The 18,760-nt window shown below is 38.1% G+C and overlaps 1 protein-coding gene across 3 annotated transcripts in view; it reads left to right on the top strand.

Annotated features, from left to right (window-relative positions):
- SEL1L (SEL1L adaptor subunit of SYVN1 ubiquitin ligase) overlaps positions 1-9,007 on the top strand; it is a 35,161-nt gene extending 26,154 nt beyond the window's left edge. For all 3 annotated transcript variants that reach the window (XM_062495290.1, XM_062495293.1, XM_062495292.1), the window contains 3 exons: positions 189-361; positions 3,686-3,814; positions 5,043-9,007. In XM_062495290.1, coding sequence (XP_062351274.1) covers positions 189-361; positions 3,686-3,814; positions 5,043-5,246 — 506 coding nt within the window. In that variant the 3' untranslated portion in view covers positions 5,247-9,007. The remainder of the gene's footprint in view (positions 1-188; positions 362-3,685; positions 3,815-5,042) is intronic.
- The last annotated feature ends 9,753 nt before the right edge of the window (positions 9,008-18,760 follow it).

The following is an 18,760-nucleotide window of genomic DNA, read 5'->3' as shown; positions in this document are numbered from 1 at the left end:
CAAACTGGTTGTGTTTTGGTTAACCAAATTTTAAAAATAAAAGCTGTTTATGTGAGGGGGTGGTGAAAGATAAACAGTTTGTACAAACTGAAAAGTAATACTAATGCTCCTACTGCATCTTCATGGGAAGCCAAAAGGGTTGCTTTGCCCAGCTATTTTATTCTTTTTTTTTGTTTCTTGATTTATAGGATATACTGTTGCAAGAATTAAACTTGGAGATTACCATTTTTATGGGTTTGGTACTGATGTTGATTATGAAACTGCATTTATTCACTATCGACTGGCATCAGAACAGCAGCACAGTGCTCAAGCAATGTTTAATCTGGGCTACATGCATGAGAAAGGATTGGGCATCAAGCAGGTGAGTAAACTAGACTGAGAGGCTGCTTTGTTAGAGTACATTTGCTAATATTCAGTTAAGTACATTACTGCTGGGTTTTGGGTATTATGTAACCAGTTAATTGGAATTCGCATGTCTCCCAGTACATTCACCAACAGGCAATGGACAAGTATATTGACTTACACTTAACTATGTGAAGTAATGATGCATAGACAGGGAAGAACCACCTGTCCAAAACTGTGAATATTGGCAAAAAGAGTGCCATGTGCTTCAGTAATGCTTTCAAGACTTTGAAGTGTAGTGAAATGAATGCAAATCTGCTCCAGGCTCATGGTATTTTGGTATAGAATTATTTTCCTCCTCTGATAAACATTAGTGAAATGTTTCCTGTATCATGACATTTTGAAAACAAGTTGGTAACAAAGCATAACCAGAACCAAATCAGCTGTCATTTTTCAAGTTAGGCAAACTGCATCACCTAAAGAAGACCGTATATCTGATTCTCCTAGGAAGCCATGGTGTGTTCCTCTCTGTGTTAATTCTTACAGAATCCAGAGCAACATACTTCTATCTGTGTCAAAATAATGTAATTGGCATTGCATGCTAATTTTGATTAGCCTTCCTTAGTGTAATGTATGAATTTAATAACTTGACTTGAAACTCTAAGAAATGGCTTTGTTTTCACTATTTTCAGTGAGCTTCAACTCTTTTTTTTGGTCTGTGTGTGCACCTTTTAATTGTTCTGTTGGTCTATTAAAAGACAAATTTTTGATTCTTGACAAAATATGAAAGGCAGAGCAAATCATAGGTCATTACTGTTACTTTGGCAGCATCAGACAGTCTACATTTGAAAAAAGCTTAATGACCTAGATGTATAAGTGACAGTATAGTACACAAACTGCATTTTGTCTAAAGCTTATTTTCAAATGTTAATTTAGGATGGTTTTTCGTTTTGTTACTGATCCCTCAAAAGTAGTTAACTTCTGAAAATAAGTCTGTGGCTAAAAGCAACAATTGTAAAGTTGGAGGTTTTCTTAAAAATAATTATTTCAGGCATGGAACCTTTTTATTTTTCTTCTGTCTTGAATACGACACAATTTAGATCAAATAATAAAAAGTTGGAAAAGTTTATTGCATCGTGTTCAGCATGATGAGAAAAATCATTCCTAATGCCATCATTTGCACAGAGTATTCTCCAGCATGAAGCATAGATGGCTAAACACAGAGAGCCAAAATGAGTGCCCAGAGGCTCACGATAAACACATGTAGCCTTGCTTTATGCAGAGGGATAATACTTTCTCTCCTTCAGATCCACCATGGAATGAAATGTTGTATTGCAAGGGAAGTAGTTAATATAGATATAGGAATGGAGCACTGAGAATGTCTAAGCAAGGAAACTGCATGTCTAAAAAAAGTCTTAGTAATTCTGAATTCGTGATGTCTTTGCTTTCTGTGTTCTAAAACTTTACAACTGTAAGGTGAGAAGATTGAGATCTAGGACTGATAAGATTAGGGGCTGATTCAGGATATTCTGAAAAAGGCTAAGACTGAATTTTGCATGAAGCAGAATATTTCCTTTCACAGAAGGGAAATTGGTGAATTTTGCACACCTCTGAAAATGACTGACAGTTGAAGTCATATTTCCTGATGTAGTAGGATGTCTACCACTGAAGCCTGTTCTTCCACTAGCGGCCTCTGGATGGGACGGATAAACTATAGTAGCACTGTAGTATGTAACAAAATTGGGAGATTAGTGTGTTGAAGAAATGGATGTGTATTTTAAATCTCTCCTCACCTAGATCAGTGTCATTAAGATTGCAAATAGGGAGAATGTTCCAATATGATGGCCTGTTCAACTTCAATTCAGGTCACTGTTCATTCTAGATAAATGTGGTATTTCTTAATGTAGGAATTTTATTTTTTTCCCCCACCAAACAGCTTTTGCCTTATTCTGACTTTAATTATTGAATAAATAGTCTTTCTTATATGTAGGATTTTATGCTACACTTCAAACTTGGACCAGGTCAATGCCAAATATTAAGCCCTCTCAGAAATCTCACACATGTACACTTTGACACTCTGCATAGATTTAATGCTGTCAGTCCCTGAGGCTACGTGTCAGAATGAAGACTGTTTCCATAAACTGCTCAAAATTAAGATTGAGTTAATTTTATTACAATATCACATTAAGATCTGGTGTGGTATTCCAGTGCTATTTGTGTGTTATAGCTCAGACTCCTTCTCTGTCAAGTGAGAGTAAAGTATGCATAAGCAGAATGAAGTGCTTGCTAATTAGAAATGAAAATAAACCATTATTTTGGATCTCCTTTTACAACAGCACTAGCGCAGTGCAGAGGAGGTGGGGACTCTCTTTTGAGCAGTTATACAGAAGACAAACTTTCCAGCCTCAATGAGTATTAAGAATTGTTCTATTGAATTAAAATACTAAAATGTGAGCTCCTACATCTCCTTCGTTTAATATGTCGAGTTTCATACTGTTATTCTACAAGTGTTATGGAGCTAAGCTTTGCTGTATCAATGAGCAGAAAACCTTTATGGTACTACACCATCAGGAAATTATCAAATGAGTATGTGGCATGAACTCCTGGAGTTTTCTCTTATTTAAAGTGTCCAGTTTGGAATGCTTTCAGAGACAAGTCTTACACAAGCCAGTTCTTCACATCATTGGGTGAACATTGCCAGTTTGTATCTAAATATCCTAACATCTCACAGTATGTATCTGAAGCAGAACCAATGTAAAACACTGAACAAGCAAGGGAAGTTAAACAATTCTGTACATGTAGCTTCAGTTCTTACAGTGACCACCTTGTTTCAACTGCCACCAAAGAGAGCACTAATTCAGGCTCTTCCTTAAATTGCTTTCTGTGCTCATACTTCTGCCAGGCTGCTCTGACTAATGCCAGTTAGGTGCATTTTGGACAAGTTGTAAAATCTAATTTGTGTACATGTTCAGAAACAGTTAGAAGCTGCACTATGCAGCAGGCATACTACTAGTGTAGTCTAACTGAGAAGAAATGCTGCTGTTTATTCCTCTGAAATTTGGGTTTTCTTAGTCTTCTATGTTTCTTGTGGTGTTGGAAATGTTAGAGTACTAGAGGTACTGAAATATTTGCCTTGGTTTACAGTGGCTAGGTTGAATATGTTATTACTAACCTGTTTGTGAACTTCAATTCTAGCATCAGTTAAAATAGCTTCATCTTCAAATGAAGTTTCAATTTACTTTATATTCAAAGGTGAACATATCTTGTGGGGGAGGGGGGGGGAGAACCTATGGTTAATTTTTCAAGTTTTTCAAAACTGAGCTTTGAATTTTCTTAACTTCAGGATATTCATCTTGCAAAACGATTCTATGACATGGCAGCTGAAGCAAGCCCAGATGCTCAGGTTCCAGTCTTCCTAGCACTTTGCAAGCTTGGAGTGATTTATTCCTTGCAGTACATACGAGAAATCAATGTAAGTAAGAATGCAGAATTAAAAGAAAATAGCAGATGCTATGTCCATTTTTAAAAGAAGCTCAATTTGTAATCTTACTTGCTTGAGCCTTCTGCAAACTTAGGAAAGATTTGTTTTCTACTGTTGCATATTACGAAAGTCACTGAAGCTTTCATTCCTATTTGTACAACTCTGTGAAACTGAAAATGTGCACAGGCAGTGCTCTTCTGTGCTGTTCTTCCTTTGAAGAGAATTTCTCAAAACTGCTTGACTGTTCTTATCCCTGACCATGTGCTCTCAAAATTAAGCAGATTTAACTAACATAATTGCTCAGGGGGAAAAAATTATATCCCTAATTATCATGCTATTTTATATTCAGCTGTAACAATCCCATTAAAGTTGTGTTTTATCTCTGTGGGGGGAAAATACGTTTGTATTAGACAGTTCAGGTATTTTGTAGTGTTTCTACTGGGAGATGGCCCTGGAAAAAAAAATATCTTGAATTAAAGGGAAGTCTTTCCAATGTTTTCAGTGTTCTGACATCTTACTGCCTTCTTGGATTAGTTAATAAATTAAAACAGTATGGAAGTTATTACCACTTAGAGCAAATGCAGTTTCAGACAATTCAGCAAAGTTTGACAAATTATAGTAGTCTTGAGGCTGAGGACAGTGAAAAATACTCTTAAGTTAGTTGGGCAAATACCCACATAGCACTCACAGAAGCTAGTATGCAGAACACAGCTTCTCCTAGTTTTAAGTCTGCTGCTGCAGATTTAAATTGGCAATGACTGTGTAGTATCATCAGATACAGTAGTGAAGCATAGAAGTGCATGTTGGTTAATCCTTATGCACATGGAGTCTTAAAAAAGGACACTTCAATCTAAACTAACAGTAAGTCACTTCAATTTCCCTGTCCATTACCTGCTCAAATCTCAGCATTATACCACACAAGAGTCCTGAGGCTTAATGCTCTGTCATTCATGGGAAAGCCACAAAACTCCATAGTGACACCTTTCATCTCTAAAAGAGAAAAAAAAGAGTACCTCATTCTGTATAGCATGGCTCTTAATCCTATTCGTATTTTAGTTCCTGGAAGCTAAGTATCACTGATGTGATACTATTTTTTCAGAGAGGAGAAGAACCACTAAATTTTAAAATAGGTGCTTGTACGTGAAAAGTGTTACAAGTCAAAATCAAATTAATTTTCCATTTGTGTTCTTTGACATGATGTGGACTTTGTCTTTTTTAGATAAGAGAGGTATTCTCACATATTGATATGGACCAGCTGCTGGGGCCAGAGTGGGACCTCTACCTTATGACTATCATCGCTTTGCTCCTGGGAACAATTATAGCTTACAGACAAAGGCAACACCAAGCAATTCCCAGACCAGCAGGACTGCGGCCAGCTGTGCCTCAACAAGAACCACCCCCAGAGCATCAACCACCACAATAGCAACAAGAGCCTCAGTGAAAGAACTGGATTTTTCCAAAAGGAACAATTTTCATTGTGAATTAGGACTTTGGATCAACAGTCCCTCCCCCAAAAGAGGCACAAAGAAGTTTAAAAAAATTGTTTGAAAGCTGCTTAGAATGATGCCTTTTTTCAGGGATAAGAAAATTATTTTGAAACTGATTTGAATGTTATTTCAGTGCCAGTGGAATAACACTATGGCTTTTTTCATGGAAACACAAGAGTGCTACTACAAAAATGTTGCCTGCTGTATCTAGTTCCTCTTTATTCAGAGTCCTTTTCATCTCCCAGAGAGACAGAAGGCTAGCAGTGGAAAGTTTTTGCCTGCTTGATAGCAGTTGACCTTTATAAAAGTAATAATAATAAATTTATGGCCAATTTAAGTCCAAGAAGCTGAACTGCGTTCAAATTCTGAAAATATTAGAGCTGTTAGGAACTTAAATTCTGACCTGCATCCCAGGTATTCCTATAGTCCTTATTTCATTTTTTTTTTTAATATTTCTTACACTTTGGTCTTTTAGGCTGTGTTGGATGGTTTAACATAGGTTATTGATAAACCCTGAAAACTAAGCCAGCAAACATGCCCACTCTCCATTTGTGCTTTTTCGTTTGGGGTATTTTCCTCCATACCCTTTAGACAGTTCTCAGCAGTCAGTATTGTAGCCCATGAGGTGGAGTGGGACTGATTGGGTCTGTAAAGCTCATCAGTTGAAAACTGTCCACACAGCACCCAGATCTCACATACTTCTAAAATTTTTCAGGAGCCTGTGTACTTTGCAAAATCCTTCATGACATGAAACCGTATTGGCAGTGTTCTTAAATTTAAATTTGTCTTTACTAAGAGGCTGAGTCTGGATTGCAGAAAGCACCAGCATTACTGCGCACACCGAAGAAAGGACAGAGCCAGAAATCTCAGTGAATTAGCTGACTTGCTTTTAGAGTTGGGAGTTCTGTGCTTAATTTTCAACAATCCTGTTAGTGATTTGCACTGCAAGAAAGAAATATGTGTATTTCATGCATGCATCTGCTTAACGCATCTACAAAAAAAGCCACTGAAATGCATACTCTCCACAAAAGGGCATGGGCTTATGCCAGCGATGCTACTCCAAAGCTACAGGGGTGCTCTGGCTGTCACCAACCTCTCTTGGACCTGGCACAGGGGAAGGTCATGGTAATGTCTCTGGCCATGCCATCTTGAGGACTCCTTGTAACAAGAAAATCCAAAGAGAAAGAAGACTAGTGGCTTCTTGATGCCACCAGGTCAGTGTAAAGGCTTTTTAATGAGTGCAAAGAATATGACCTGTGGACTGATGATTTAAGACTGCAAGAGGAACCTTCACTTCGTGACTATTTTCACTGAGCTGTAATTTCCAGGGCTGGGGGTGGGAAGCAGTGGCAGAATAGTTTAGAAGCCCAAAATGCAGAAGTGTCTGTTCTTATTTACCAATGGTAGTTAAATATTGGTTTCTGTACTAGCATTAAACCCTCTGAATATACTATCATAAAGTTGAATCAATGCAGTTGAGGAGGCTTTAGCTGCTTTCTGACAAAAGCTGTTGTGTTTAAAGGGTTAAGGGCTTCTTTTCATGCAGATGTTTTTTCAGTGTATTGACAACAATGTATCAATACACTTCATTTAGAATTGAGATTTTGGTATGGTTTCCTACTTGGTACATTTGCAAGGATATCATTGCGCAATAGATCTCTAGTTTGGGATTGAGGATTAGCAATCCATTCTTTTGTAAATGGAAATGTCACAATGACTAGTATTAAAGGTACTAGTATTATAGGTAGAGAGCACAGTACATCATAATGCCTATGCTGGTCATATAAAGACAAATCTGTAATTTTAGTGTGGAGGGTTGCAGTATGTGGTAGAGGAATGTCTTGTTCAGTCTTAATCATCATTAGCAGATGAAACAGTATTGAACTTAAATGTAGTGTCTTATATGTACAGCATTCCCCAGCTGCATTTCTAAGATATCTGTGATTTCTGAACACTCCCTCTGAAATATTTTGCCGCTGTCTCTTAGTATCTCTTTTTAGCTTGGCATGAGTAAATTAAAGATTATATTGAAAATGTTTTTCAGTTAAATACCATTGGTTCATTGGTATTTGCCTTCTAGGCAATTTAACAATTTTGTTACTACATTATTAAAATGTTTTGGTTGTTGATCTGTTAGAACTAAATTCTAAAAGCTCTATTCTACTTGCATGAGAATCTCTCATCACTGCTGCTATATGACAGTCTTATAGGTGACTTTCAGTGAATCTGATGCATTTTTACATTCAAGAAGTCAGCAGAACAAAAGAATTGAAGATCAGCAAGTTACTTCATATTAAAGAAAAAATGCTTTTTGAAGAAGCAATAAGGAAGTCTTTCTCCTGCTTTTTTTCCCCTTCCACCAAATTACTACCACTAACTTCTCAGATGACATTCATTTGAATGTGGTGGTAGAAGAAAAAAGGTACTTACCATAAATAATAGCAAGTTAACTCAGGGATTAAAGAAATGAATAAGTTTTCTAAATCAGTTATCTACACCATGACTTAAGTTTTTGTGACAATCCCTTACTATTCTGTTCTGAAGCTTGCATTTTGAGGAAAGTATATTTAACTCTTACTAGCAATATGTTCCTTGTTGTGCACTCAGTTAATCAAGCATCTTTTTCCTAAAGAAGCTGAGTTTCTTAGTTTACTGCAGTGAAATACTTTTTCCTTTTGGTAGTACACAGGTTATCTTATAGTTTATATGCAGGAGTATTTTACAAGAAAACTGGATTGAAGAGAAGCCTTTCTGAGTGTGTTCAGCATGCTTTGAATGGAGAAGTTGTATTCTTTGTGTGTAGTAACATAGGCCAGAGCCCGCCTGTTTGACCTTCATAGACATGTGCTCTTCTTTCCCTACACAGAAAATGGAACTACAGAGCAGTAAGTGTTATTGGTGGGATTTTTATATGTAGGAAAACTGTGGAGAAAATATGGAGAAATGCGTTATTCTGCATCTCAAATTATTAATCAAAGATATTAGCTGTTCTTGCTAGTTCAAAGAAACACTGAACTGTTGAGAAAACAGGATTTTAGTTCATCACTGGTGAAACTTGTCCCAGAGTTATCTGTTGAAATAATTTTCTTGCTTTATATTGTCCATGGTGGGACAGTGTAATAGAAGGTAAGGCCTTTGATGCAAACATCCTAGTGAGACTCTTGTGAGAGTGTTTTACTCACCTTGTAATCATCTTCTGTAAGTCAGCCACTCTTATTAAAAAAAAACCAAACTATCAAATGTTTTAATTTGAGGGAAGAACATTAGATATGTCTTGTGAAAGGACTTTGAAAGACTATGCATTATCTAATTTCCACCTATTATATGCTAGTTTTGGCCTATAAAAGGGGATTACACTCACCTGTGCAAGTTGCTTTCCTTTTAGATAGGCAACAATGAACTGAAATTCTATTTTTGTTTCAGAGAATATTAAACTGAAAAGATTTAGTTTGATTTGAACTACTGCAAATGCATATGGCAAATAGGGACTATTGGGGGAACCCTTTGTTTTTATCAGCTACAGTTCTTTAAAGGGTCTTGTAGGAGTTTTGTAAATTTATTTTGTATTTAAAATCAGTATAAAGGCTGGTCAAATGTAATATAATTGTGTAAACAAATCTGTTAATAGAAAGATGTACAGATTCATTTTGTACTGTATCTTTAATCTTGTGAAATAAAGATACCACCTGTGTGGTTACCCTCAGTGTTCACAGTGGTTATGATAACACAAGATGTGAATTGCTAGTCGTGTGCATTGGTATATGCCACTGTTCAATGCATCCCTTTCTGTAAGGATGCTCATACTTTCACTTCTATTCCTTAGGAAGGGCAAAGAAGGGGGGAATGGATCATTTTGCATTCTGTCTTCAGTTATGCTATAAACTTGCCTCTGTGTGTGTTTATGTGTGTGACAGTGTATATAGCATTTGTAGCATGCTTGGTAGACCCAGAACTGCTGTGTGATTCAAGAGGAGTGACCAGCAACTTTAGAATTACTACTGCATTTTCAATACTGATGCAGGGATAATTCAGTCAGTTGTAACAGATACTGGGGAGGGACTACTCCAAGCTGACAATTTTTTTTGCTTTTCAGGCTGTTTTTGACCCATTCCATTCATCCCTTCAGGCTCCACCTGTTGAGACCAAGTCCTCCTTTGTTAAATTCATTAAGTTGATTGGCTTTCTAGTGTGCTTGTTCACTGGGGAGAAGGAAAGTAAGCACAGCAGGGGAGCAATAATGGCTAGGAAAGGTATCAATGGATAAGTGGTCCTGAGCATCAGCCCAAATTACATGGTTTTCTGAAGTGTTTGAAGTCTTTCCATGTTGTCTGCTCCTGCCAATAGCATTTGTTGCAGGTAAAAGCAGAACTGTAGATATTAAAGCCAGCTTGAGTTCAACTGACAAAGCTCAAGCTTAGTGAAGTCAACCCTCACCTTCCAAAAAAGTCCATTGCTGGAGATGTGATTGCTGACATATTCAGTTGAGGTGGGGGTCAAGGATAGATATTTGATCTTATTTGTAGCCTGTAGTCAATATGGAACTGTGTTCTGCAGAGAGAATTAAGTACCAGGTAAATATATGATATGGTGTGGGAGAGTGTTGGGGTTTTCTGTTGCTGGTTTATTTTAAAAAGCTCCAGAAGAATGTTCATTGGAAACTAGTATATTTTGTTTGGTTTTGATTTTTACATTGCTGTATTCTCTATATTTTAGACTTGAGAGTGAAACCAATTAAAATATTACTAGAGAATATAGTTTCTATACCTACAAGACTTGTTTGATTAGAATGTGTTATTTGGTATAATGACAAAATGTTCTTCCTCTTTTCTAAGTTATCATGATCTTAATGGATTTTCTGAATCATGACTTTGATTCCTTTTTGTAAAGAATAATTGAAGAAAATAGCCTACTTTCTGTCAAAAGTCTTCAGACAACTGTAATCAACTTCTCCTAAAGCCAAGGATGAGGGAGGACAGTATACCATCTCTCCAGATAATGAAAACTGTAACATATAGCCTTAAATTTTATTTTCAGAAAGAAAAGTAAGTGGAGATGTAGTACCATTGTGGTTGCACTTCAGGTTGTGAGACATAGATATCATTTAGCTTCCACAGAGATGAGTTGCTCACATTTTCCTTTGGTATCCAACTTTTTGAGCCTTCCATATAACATGGGTTGCAATTCCAGATTTTTTTAAAATAACTTTGAAGAATATCAGTTTTTTGTGTTGCAAAATACTGAAATTACAGCTCTTCAATCCTGCTGTCAATCATCTTCTATATTTCCTTATGTTTATACGCTTGTTTTTCTTCATTCTTCCTCCTGAACACAGGCTGTTCTGTAAAATTAGTTATAACAGATGGGAACTGGAACAAATGTGGCTCCATTTCTGTACAAGATTAATACCAACTTTTTTTATTGCTTCCAATTAACTGCATTTGCTGGGGGCGGAAATAATGTTGTATCTGGGGTGTGTTGTTTGTACCCCCGAGGGAGTGTTAGACAATAATGGCAACTTGGACTTGTTAAATACTTGAGGTCCCAAAGATTGGGAATGGAGTAACCTTCACACTTTGAGACACCGTCCTATGTTGAGAGAATGTATGTGTGTATACACACACACATACACAGAGATACAAGAAGTCCTTGGTTAAACAGGAGCTTCAGAAACTTAAATAAATAATTCAGTACTCTTATTTCTCTCCACAAACATTTGTGGAGCAAAAGCTCAAAATTTAAAATCACTGTAACTTCTGGTAGGACCTGGTAAATAATTATCTTCCCATGACTATTAAAACTTTTTTAGTATGTAAATCATTCTAAAATATGCCAGACTGTCTCCCAGCATTGTTTGGAATATTATACACAGCTTGCAGGAGAGTGGCCTCTTTTGCAAAGTTGAATCCATATTTTCCACTTATTTTAGTAGGAAAGATTTTGTACTCTAAGAAATGTTTTGCAACAGGTGATGAAATGTTTTAAAATAGTTTTTCACAGGTATCCTCTGTTGCAATGTTGGAGCTATCCAAATAGCTTAAAAACTGTAATTAAAATTATTTTACGTTGTTTCTGTTCAGTCTTACTTTAATGTTTGTTAGGCTCCAGACTTTGCTATATACTGAAATTCTATTAATTTAATGGCATTTTAGGTTCTTCTAAATAATTTGTTATTATTACTACTATTTTGAAAGTTTCCCAGATGTGGTCAACAGGAAATTTTAAAGGAAAAACCAATTTGCATTGCTAGTATTAATAAGTGATATGTGATAAAGTCAAACACACTTCATAGACTTCAAAATCATTGTTATAGTAGATGTTAGAATTACTGAAGAAATATGTGGAATGTTCCAGTTTAAGGGTTATAACTATGCATTATAAAAAAGATAGTTCTTGAACAATCATCCAGCTTTGAATTCAAAGGCTGAAGGCCTGGTAAGTTTTCCGAAGTGACTTTGTTCCCTTCATTACTGGGGCTGTGAGATCAGGAGGACTTGAGTTAATTCTTTTCAGGTTGTATTTAATTTTGTCTCTAGTTTTCATCGTGTTGGTTATAGGACTGGACAGTCCATTAGGAAGAACAGCCACACCAAAATAAATTTTATTGTGGAATCCAGTGTTATGTTAATGTTTCAGCTGTAATTGGATAACTAAAGGATTTCATATTTTTTAGAAATAATTCTGTGTTTGATTTGGTTGTTGAAATCTGGGAAACATTGCGCAGAAGGGAGGTGACTCTAGTAAGAGGATTCAGACCTAGTGAGATAAATGTGGTGATCTCACTGCATACAGCTGTGTTGGCTTTTCCTGCCTCTTTGCTAAACTAACAGCCTTAATGAGTTCCCTACTAGGAGTCCAATTTTTTTGGAAGCCAAAGACTGCAAGTAGGTAGGAACGTCTCAAAACAGCAAAAATTGAGGATTTCTTCATTGATGTACTCTCTCAACTAAGAAACTGAATGTTGTATATTAACTGTTTGCCTACTCTATCTTGCATATTCAGTGAATAGCTCCATAGAGACACAAAAAAATACTTCAGTATTTTTGCACACGTAATTGCAAAAAATTGGCCTAATTATTATGTTTGGGATTACAAGCCCCAAAGAGTTTACTCTTCACTACATTTGTCATTCTTAGTTCAGTTCCAAAAGATAGATTGACACGAAATACTTCTGAGTGTTTCTGGTGATACCAGTTCAGCATCATGAAATACAGCTCTCATGTTTAAAGGAAACAGTTTGCAAATAATCCTTTGGGTGAAAAGTGAAAAATTCTATGGTAAATATTGAAAATTAATAGAAAAGTAAGCTAAAACTAAATCCCCTTTAAGATTTCAGATCTAGTGTGTCAGTAATCCCATTTGGCGCTGTGAAAGGTGCTAGAACAAACGATATTTTCTGTCGTTTTAAAATACTATTCCTTATTTAAACACAGCAAATAAAATATTTATTTCCACTATCTCACTGGGATCTCTAAATGCCAAATCATAAAGGCTTCCTTGCAGTTACAGAAAAGGAAGCTTTCAAATTACATAAAACGACTATGTTTGATAAACCTTTATAAAGCTTTCTCTGTGCTTATATTAAGCACTTGATTCCAAATTTCTCCACTACCCAATAGGCTCCTGGCATTGTTATTCTACAAACTCTTCAGTTGCTCAGATTGCAGACAGAACAAGCTCTGCGAATACTGGTCATTTGGTTTGCTGCTAGATGGCAAAACAAGGGTGTCTGGTCATTGAGAAATGCCCTTCTGTGGGGAAAATATAATCTGCCAAGGGGAAGTGAAGGTGATGGCTTGCCATGCTGGAAATAGTGCATTTTTCCAACAATGCTCATTTTAAACTAATCTTGCCATTACTGAGGTGTGCAGTTAAATCTCTCCTGAAGTAAGTGATCTTCCAGCCTGGGCTGTGGCAGCTGGAGCAAGCACCACTCAGGTGTGTGCACATGGTCTGAGGTAAGGAGCTAAGCAAACTTCTGGCACTACACATTTATTTTCTTTTACTGTTCTGTGTGTCAATAGCAGCTCGTTGGCTGAGAAGCAGCACTCCTGTGAGACTACTTTGTGATACAGTCTAAAGAAATATGTGAAGTACAGACTTAATTGTGGAAGCAGGTCTAGATAGATAAAGAATCTCAGTACTTCCATACATTTCTGAATTGAGCCTCTGTTGGCACACCACCAAGGGTTAAGTCACACACTGCCTCATTTACTATGATGAAATATATTGAATTCTGTTAACTGACAAATTTAATTAGGTTTGCAGTAAAGCTTGCATGAGAATCATGGTTTTGTATTGGAATAAAATAGCATCATTTTCCAGGATATAATGAATTATTAATATCTTTATCATGAAATATTAACATAAAAAGCCCTAGTTAGCTGTCAGGTTGAAACAACAAAAAGTCTGGTGATGTGTATATTCAAAATAAATTAGAATTGGGATCATTCTAGCCTTTAGTTACTCAGTACATGTGTTTATAGGATTTCACGTGCTCTAACCTGTAGAGTCATACCATAAATATATCTTCAACATCAGTCAGAATATCAAGAACAGAATGTTACATTTTTATGTTTAATATGGTTAATATTGTCATATTCTAGAAAATGGAAGAATATAATCTTTGTTCTTCAAAACTATTTGAAGTAGGCAAATCAGCCTTTCTGGAGTATGTTTGATTTTTTTTTTTTTTTCTTATTTCATTTTTCCCCCTATGTCTTTGGTGGGGATAAATGCTGAAGTATATTCTAAATTCGCCTTCTATTGTAGGTACAGTAATGTTCAAGCAGAAATTGAATATACTTCTTTAAATAGAATAATTTTGGGTTTGACTCTCTGCTCTAATAAAATATTTCAATGGAAAGGACCTATAATGACCATTAATTTCAACTGCCTGACCGCTGCAGAACTGTTTTCTGTAATTTAGATTCTGAGAAAACTCAAAAATATAAGAACCTGTATTCGATATGTTACCTGCTTCTCCTTCCGTTGCAGATCATACTAGTAAAAGAACTTCAGAAATATAAATCAAAATTTTCTTGGAAGTCTAAACCAAATAATGGTAGCAAACAGAGTTGTCGTGTTGTGGTAATGACCTCATAACTTGAATGGAATAAATAACGTAAGAGAATCAAATGTTGTAAAACATGTTTTTGCTCTCCCCCTCCTCCTTTTTAAAAGGATGCTTAATACAGGAACTTCCATTTACCTAACATCAGAAAAAGAAATTGGTGCTAGAGCAAATTTAAGCCTGGTAAATTACATAAAAGAGGAAAAAGTGCTAGAAAGCATAATATATTATATGCAAGCCTTTTTCCTTTAATGATTTCTTAAATGAAGAAACATCCCTTTCCTTAGTCCTTAAACCATCTAAAGGCCATCAGTAAATATGCTCTGGAGTGAACAGAAAGCAAAGCTGGAAAATATATTTCTGGTGCAGTCTTAATTTCAGCCTGATTGGTGACATTTCATGCTTTGTGCTTTAGCAATGCAAGATACAGCCACCAGTGCCACTGTTGTACTGTTTGTAACAGCATTTGTAGCTGCCATCGTGACTATAAGTTCAAATACTGTTGTGAAAAGTTACTCTGTAATAGCTTTTACTTTTATTCAGGAAACAAAGAAGAGGAAAAAGCAAAAGAAGAAATGAGGTTCAGGACTTAATCAAAGAAAGGGAAGGATTGATGGCCTTCAAGTCTCTTTCTAGTCAGGATCTTTTACAGTACAGTACATCAGAGGTCAATAATGTTATTCTGGATCCTGGATTTATTAAAGATGGGGAAGATAAAGGGAAACAATCAGAAATCTGGTCTGTAGTTCTTGTGGCTCACTAAACAATCCTGAGAAGAAACAAAGACATCAGTTGTACCTGTCTTGTTGAATTTACCCTGTACACATGTAAATGAGTGTGACAACCAGCCTAAACCCTTTTGGGCCCATGGGCAGATAATTCAACTAAACATCTTCCAGATGCTTGGCTTTGTCTGGGCAATCGACATCATCTACTGCTGGCTAAGACTGGAGTTCAAGTCCCGTTTGGGAATGTGCGAGTTGTACGCTATTTTCTCCCAGCCACCTCTAGCTGGCACTCGTGTCGGAGCTTTGGGACACGCGATGTCCTCTGCTTTGTGCCACGGGGGCTTTGGGCTTCGGTTCGAGTGTTCTCTGTAATGTGTGTCCCCACACTGCTCTGCACCAGAACCCCCTTTGAAAACCCCTTCGAAACAATCGGGTGAATCAGACGTGCTAAGATGCAGAGTGTAATATCAGTTGTAATTACATGGTTATCTTACACTTTGCTTTTTTTTTTTCTTCCCCCCATTGTCTTTGCACTTGTAAAAGAACCCGTAGTTCACGCAGAGAAGAATAAAACTATAAGATTCTTTTTTATTATTTTTTCCAGTCAGTCGCCATTACTAATGAAGTTTGTTATTATAGTGTTTATTGAAAATGTTAAGGTCATTAACATTTCTCAGCTTGCAACGTTCAATTTTCTAGGAAGCTCTTTGGTGACTTGCTACTCCCTCAGCTCTCCAGAGTCATTCTCTGAATCTGCTAATGGATGTAAATGTGCACATTTGTGCTCACGTTTGAGCTAATGATGCACGTTTTCATTTTTTGCATAAGCTTTCTTTCAGCTGGAATCGCAGAATTGCACTGGGGTTAGATGTTAATTCCTCTATAAAGACATTTTCCTATGCAAGTTGATTTCTGAACTATTTAAAGGCAGAAATAAGATTAGTATGACCATACAATTGATATTATTAGGTTTGTAATACTCTTACACTTTAACAGCTTAAAGACAATTTGGTTCATAGGCATTGTATTAACTTTCTTATACCTGCCTAATCCATAATCCGTGAAATTCATCAAGGTCCAACAGAATAAGCGAGGTGCCTGTTATTTGGCGTTAAAAGTGCGTACGCGAACCCACCAGTTAAAGAGTGTTGCATTTAAGCATGCCCGTTGAATAACCCCGAGCGGAAGGATAGTTTGTTTGCAGTAGCGCTTGTTATTTGCACATTGCAGTTTATTTTTCACGTGGGTGAGCGGAGACAGCAGAGCCCGTTGCCTTTGAATCGTACTTAGAAGCGGGCCCTAGGAAAGGGCGAAGGCATCACTGCGGGAGCCCCGTGCGCCGCCACCTGCGCGGGGACAGCGGGGACGGGACCGCGGGGGGCGGGCCGGGCCCGGCCAATGCGGCGCCTCCGCCGCCGAGCAGCGCCCAATGGCGGCAGCGCCCAATGGCGGCGGAGCGGGCGGGCCGGGCCGGGGCCGATCGCGCCGGGGGTGCGCCCGCAGCGCCCGCGGAGCAGCGCGCCCGCCGGTAGGTACCGGGGCAGGGGGGAGAGGGCCGCGTGCTCTGCCTTCTGAGTGCCGGGGAAGGGGTCCGAGGCTCGGAGCTGGCGGAGGACGTGAGAAACTGGAGCCGAGGAACCCTAAAGCGAAGGCAGGTGGCCCGGCTGGCGGAGCCGGGGCTGCCTCCCGTCCCTCAGCGCCGGCGGAGCGGGGCCGCCCTCGGCTGCGCGCCCTGACCGAGCCGAGGTTTCCCTCCGCGCTCCAGCCCTTTCCTGGGCCGGGGTCGTGGCCAGCCTTACCGAGTGTGGGCCCGCTCCCCTGAGGGCCGTTCTCCGCCGAGGGTGTTGGTGCCGGGCAGCCCAGCGCCCCCGGGATGTGCGGCTGTGCCCGTACGAGCGGGTCGGTGTTCGCCGGCTGCGGAAGGGTTAACGCTCATTAGCAGCAGCACGGGCAAGCTGCTCGTATCCACCTACCCCTCTGCTGCTCCGTGTAATTACTCAGGGTTTGGATTTTTTTCTCGCTTGGGTCCGCTGAGTTGTGCTGCTTTTGAAACGTTTGTGTGCGGTTCAGATACTGCAAGGCAAGCAAAAATCGCTCGCTCATCTTTGTGTTGTCGCGTTTGAATATGCTATGTAAATTGTAGGTTTCAAATGCTCAAATTACATATTTCCATGCAAAGTGGATTTTTGTGCTGGTATACGATCAGACAGCCTTTTCTCTGCCCATTTGTTTAGTTTATGTGTTAAATATTCTTTCTGTACTGAAACTCCATTTCTCTCTAGTGATTTTTGTTGTTCTGTGGATTAATTAGTTGTAATCAGCCTCAACTTTTCTTATTCTTTTTCCCATTGCTTTATCTTTTTAAGACTTCAGGTTTCCATAGACTCAAATTTTTAAAAAGGCTTGACTAGATCGGGTGATGCTTTGCAGCTCGTGCCTTCTCATACTTAATTGCGCCTTTTGCTGGGGAGTATCCATAGGATAATATTGCAGTATTGGTTTGCGGGCACTTTTAGTGGGGCAAAAATTTGGCAAACTTGGCATTTCTGTACTTGTCAAGCAGATAAGAATAATTCTTGTCCTCTGTGAAATGTGTATTTTGTGAACTTAGTAGTCTGTGCAAGTAAATTTCAAACTCCAGGTTGCTTGGAAGATGACTGTGTTTGCTAATTCTGGCATGTGACTCTGATTTTGTTTTTTCCTTTCTCTGCCAAGGTGATGGAAGCATACTTTGCATTACACAGACAAGTGAGATCTGGACTTTGCCTTAATATTGTCCAGATAAATAGGTTTATTTTTATAAAGTTTGCATTAGCACCTAAAAGCTTGAAGAGCAGTTTCCTGCATCTGTATGAGATGCATTATGCAGGGTTATGCAACACGTCAGACTTTCCTAAATACTTAGTTTCCTCCTGGCTAGGTTGTCTCTTCTCCAGGAATTTTCAGATTCGGTTGATTATAATTTAAAGCAGTGTTTACTCTTAATTACTTTCTTATGTCATGCTTTCTTTCAGGTAAATCTTTGACCTTTTCTGTATATTATTAATGGTTTTTCATTATATTCCTATGATGCTTTAAAGAACAAGTGAGTACCAGTAACTGCCTAGCAGCTCTAACATACCTCATATGTAGGAATACAGCTGGCAACTTTAGTGATCTCTGTTCTTTTATAATTTTGGCTTTTAAATTGTTTTTAAAATATCAGTGTCATCAGGAGCATGACCATTAAACTTTCCCAGTAAGAGAAAAGGGTCATATTTTTTCTTCTTTCACATGATGCAGTGTATCTCAGTCCTGAGTAGCTGTATGCTCTTATAATTTCTGTCCTTCATTATCTTTAAGGACAGAAGAACATACCTTGACCTTTAACTGCAGAGCTTTCCTTAACTTGAGTTCCTTGTATCCCTCACTACATCAGTGGCATAATTAATTCTCTGTGTGGTTGATTTCGATTACAGTCCAAGGGAGGCTAGGTAAAAAGGTAGCAGCTACATCTCAGTAGTGGCCAACTCCCCACGTTGAGTTTGTGCTGCCTTGCCAGCTATCTTGTTAAGAACTAGCAGCTGGTACAGTTCCCTGGTTGAGAAGCCCAGACTGTGTGTGGGTTAAAACCATATTGTGAGTGGGTTGAATGCATCATGTTTATAGAGTC

This window comes from Cinclus cinclus, chromosome 6 (assembly GCF_963662255.1).
Source record: "Cinclus cinclus chromosome 6, bCinCin1.1, whole genome shotgun sequence".
NCBI lineage: Eukaryota > Metazoa > Chordata > Aves > Passeriformes > Cinclidae > Cinclus > Cinclus cinclus.
The sequence above is the reverse complement of the archived record's forward strand: the minus strand, read 5'-3'. Positions and strand labels throughout refer to the sequence as shown.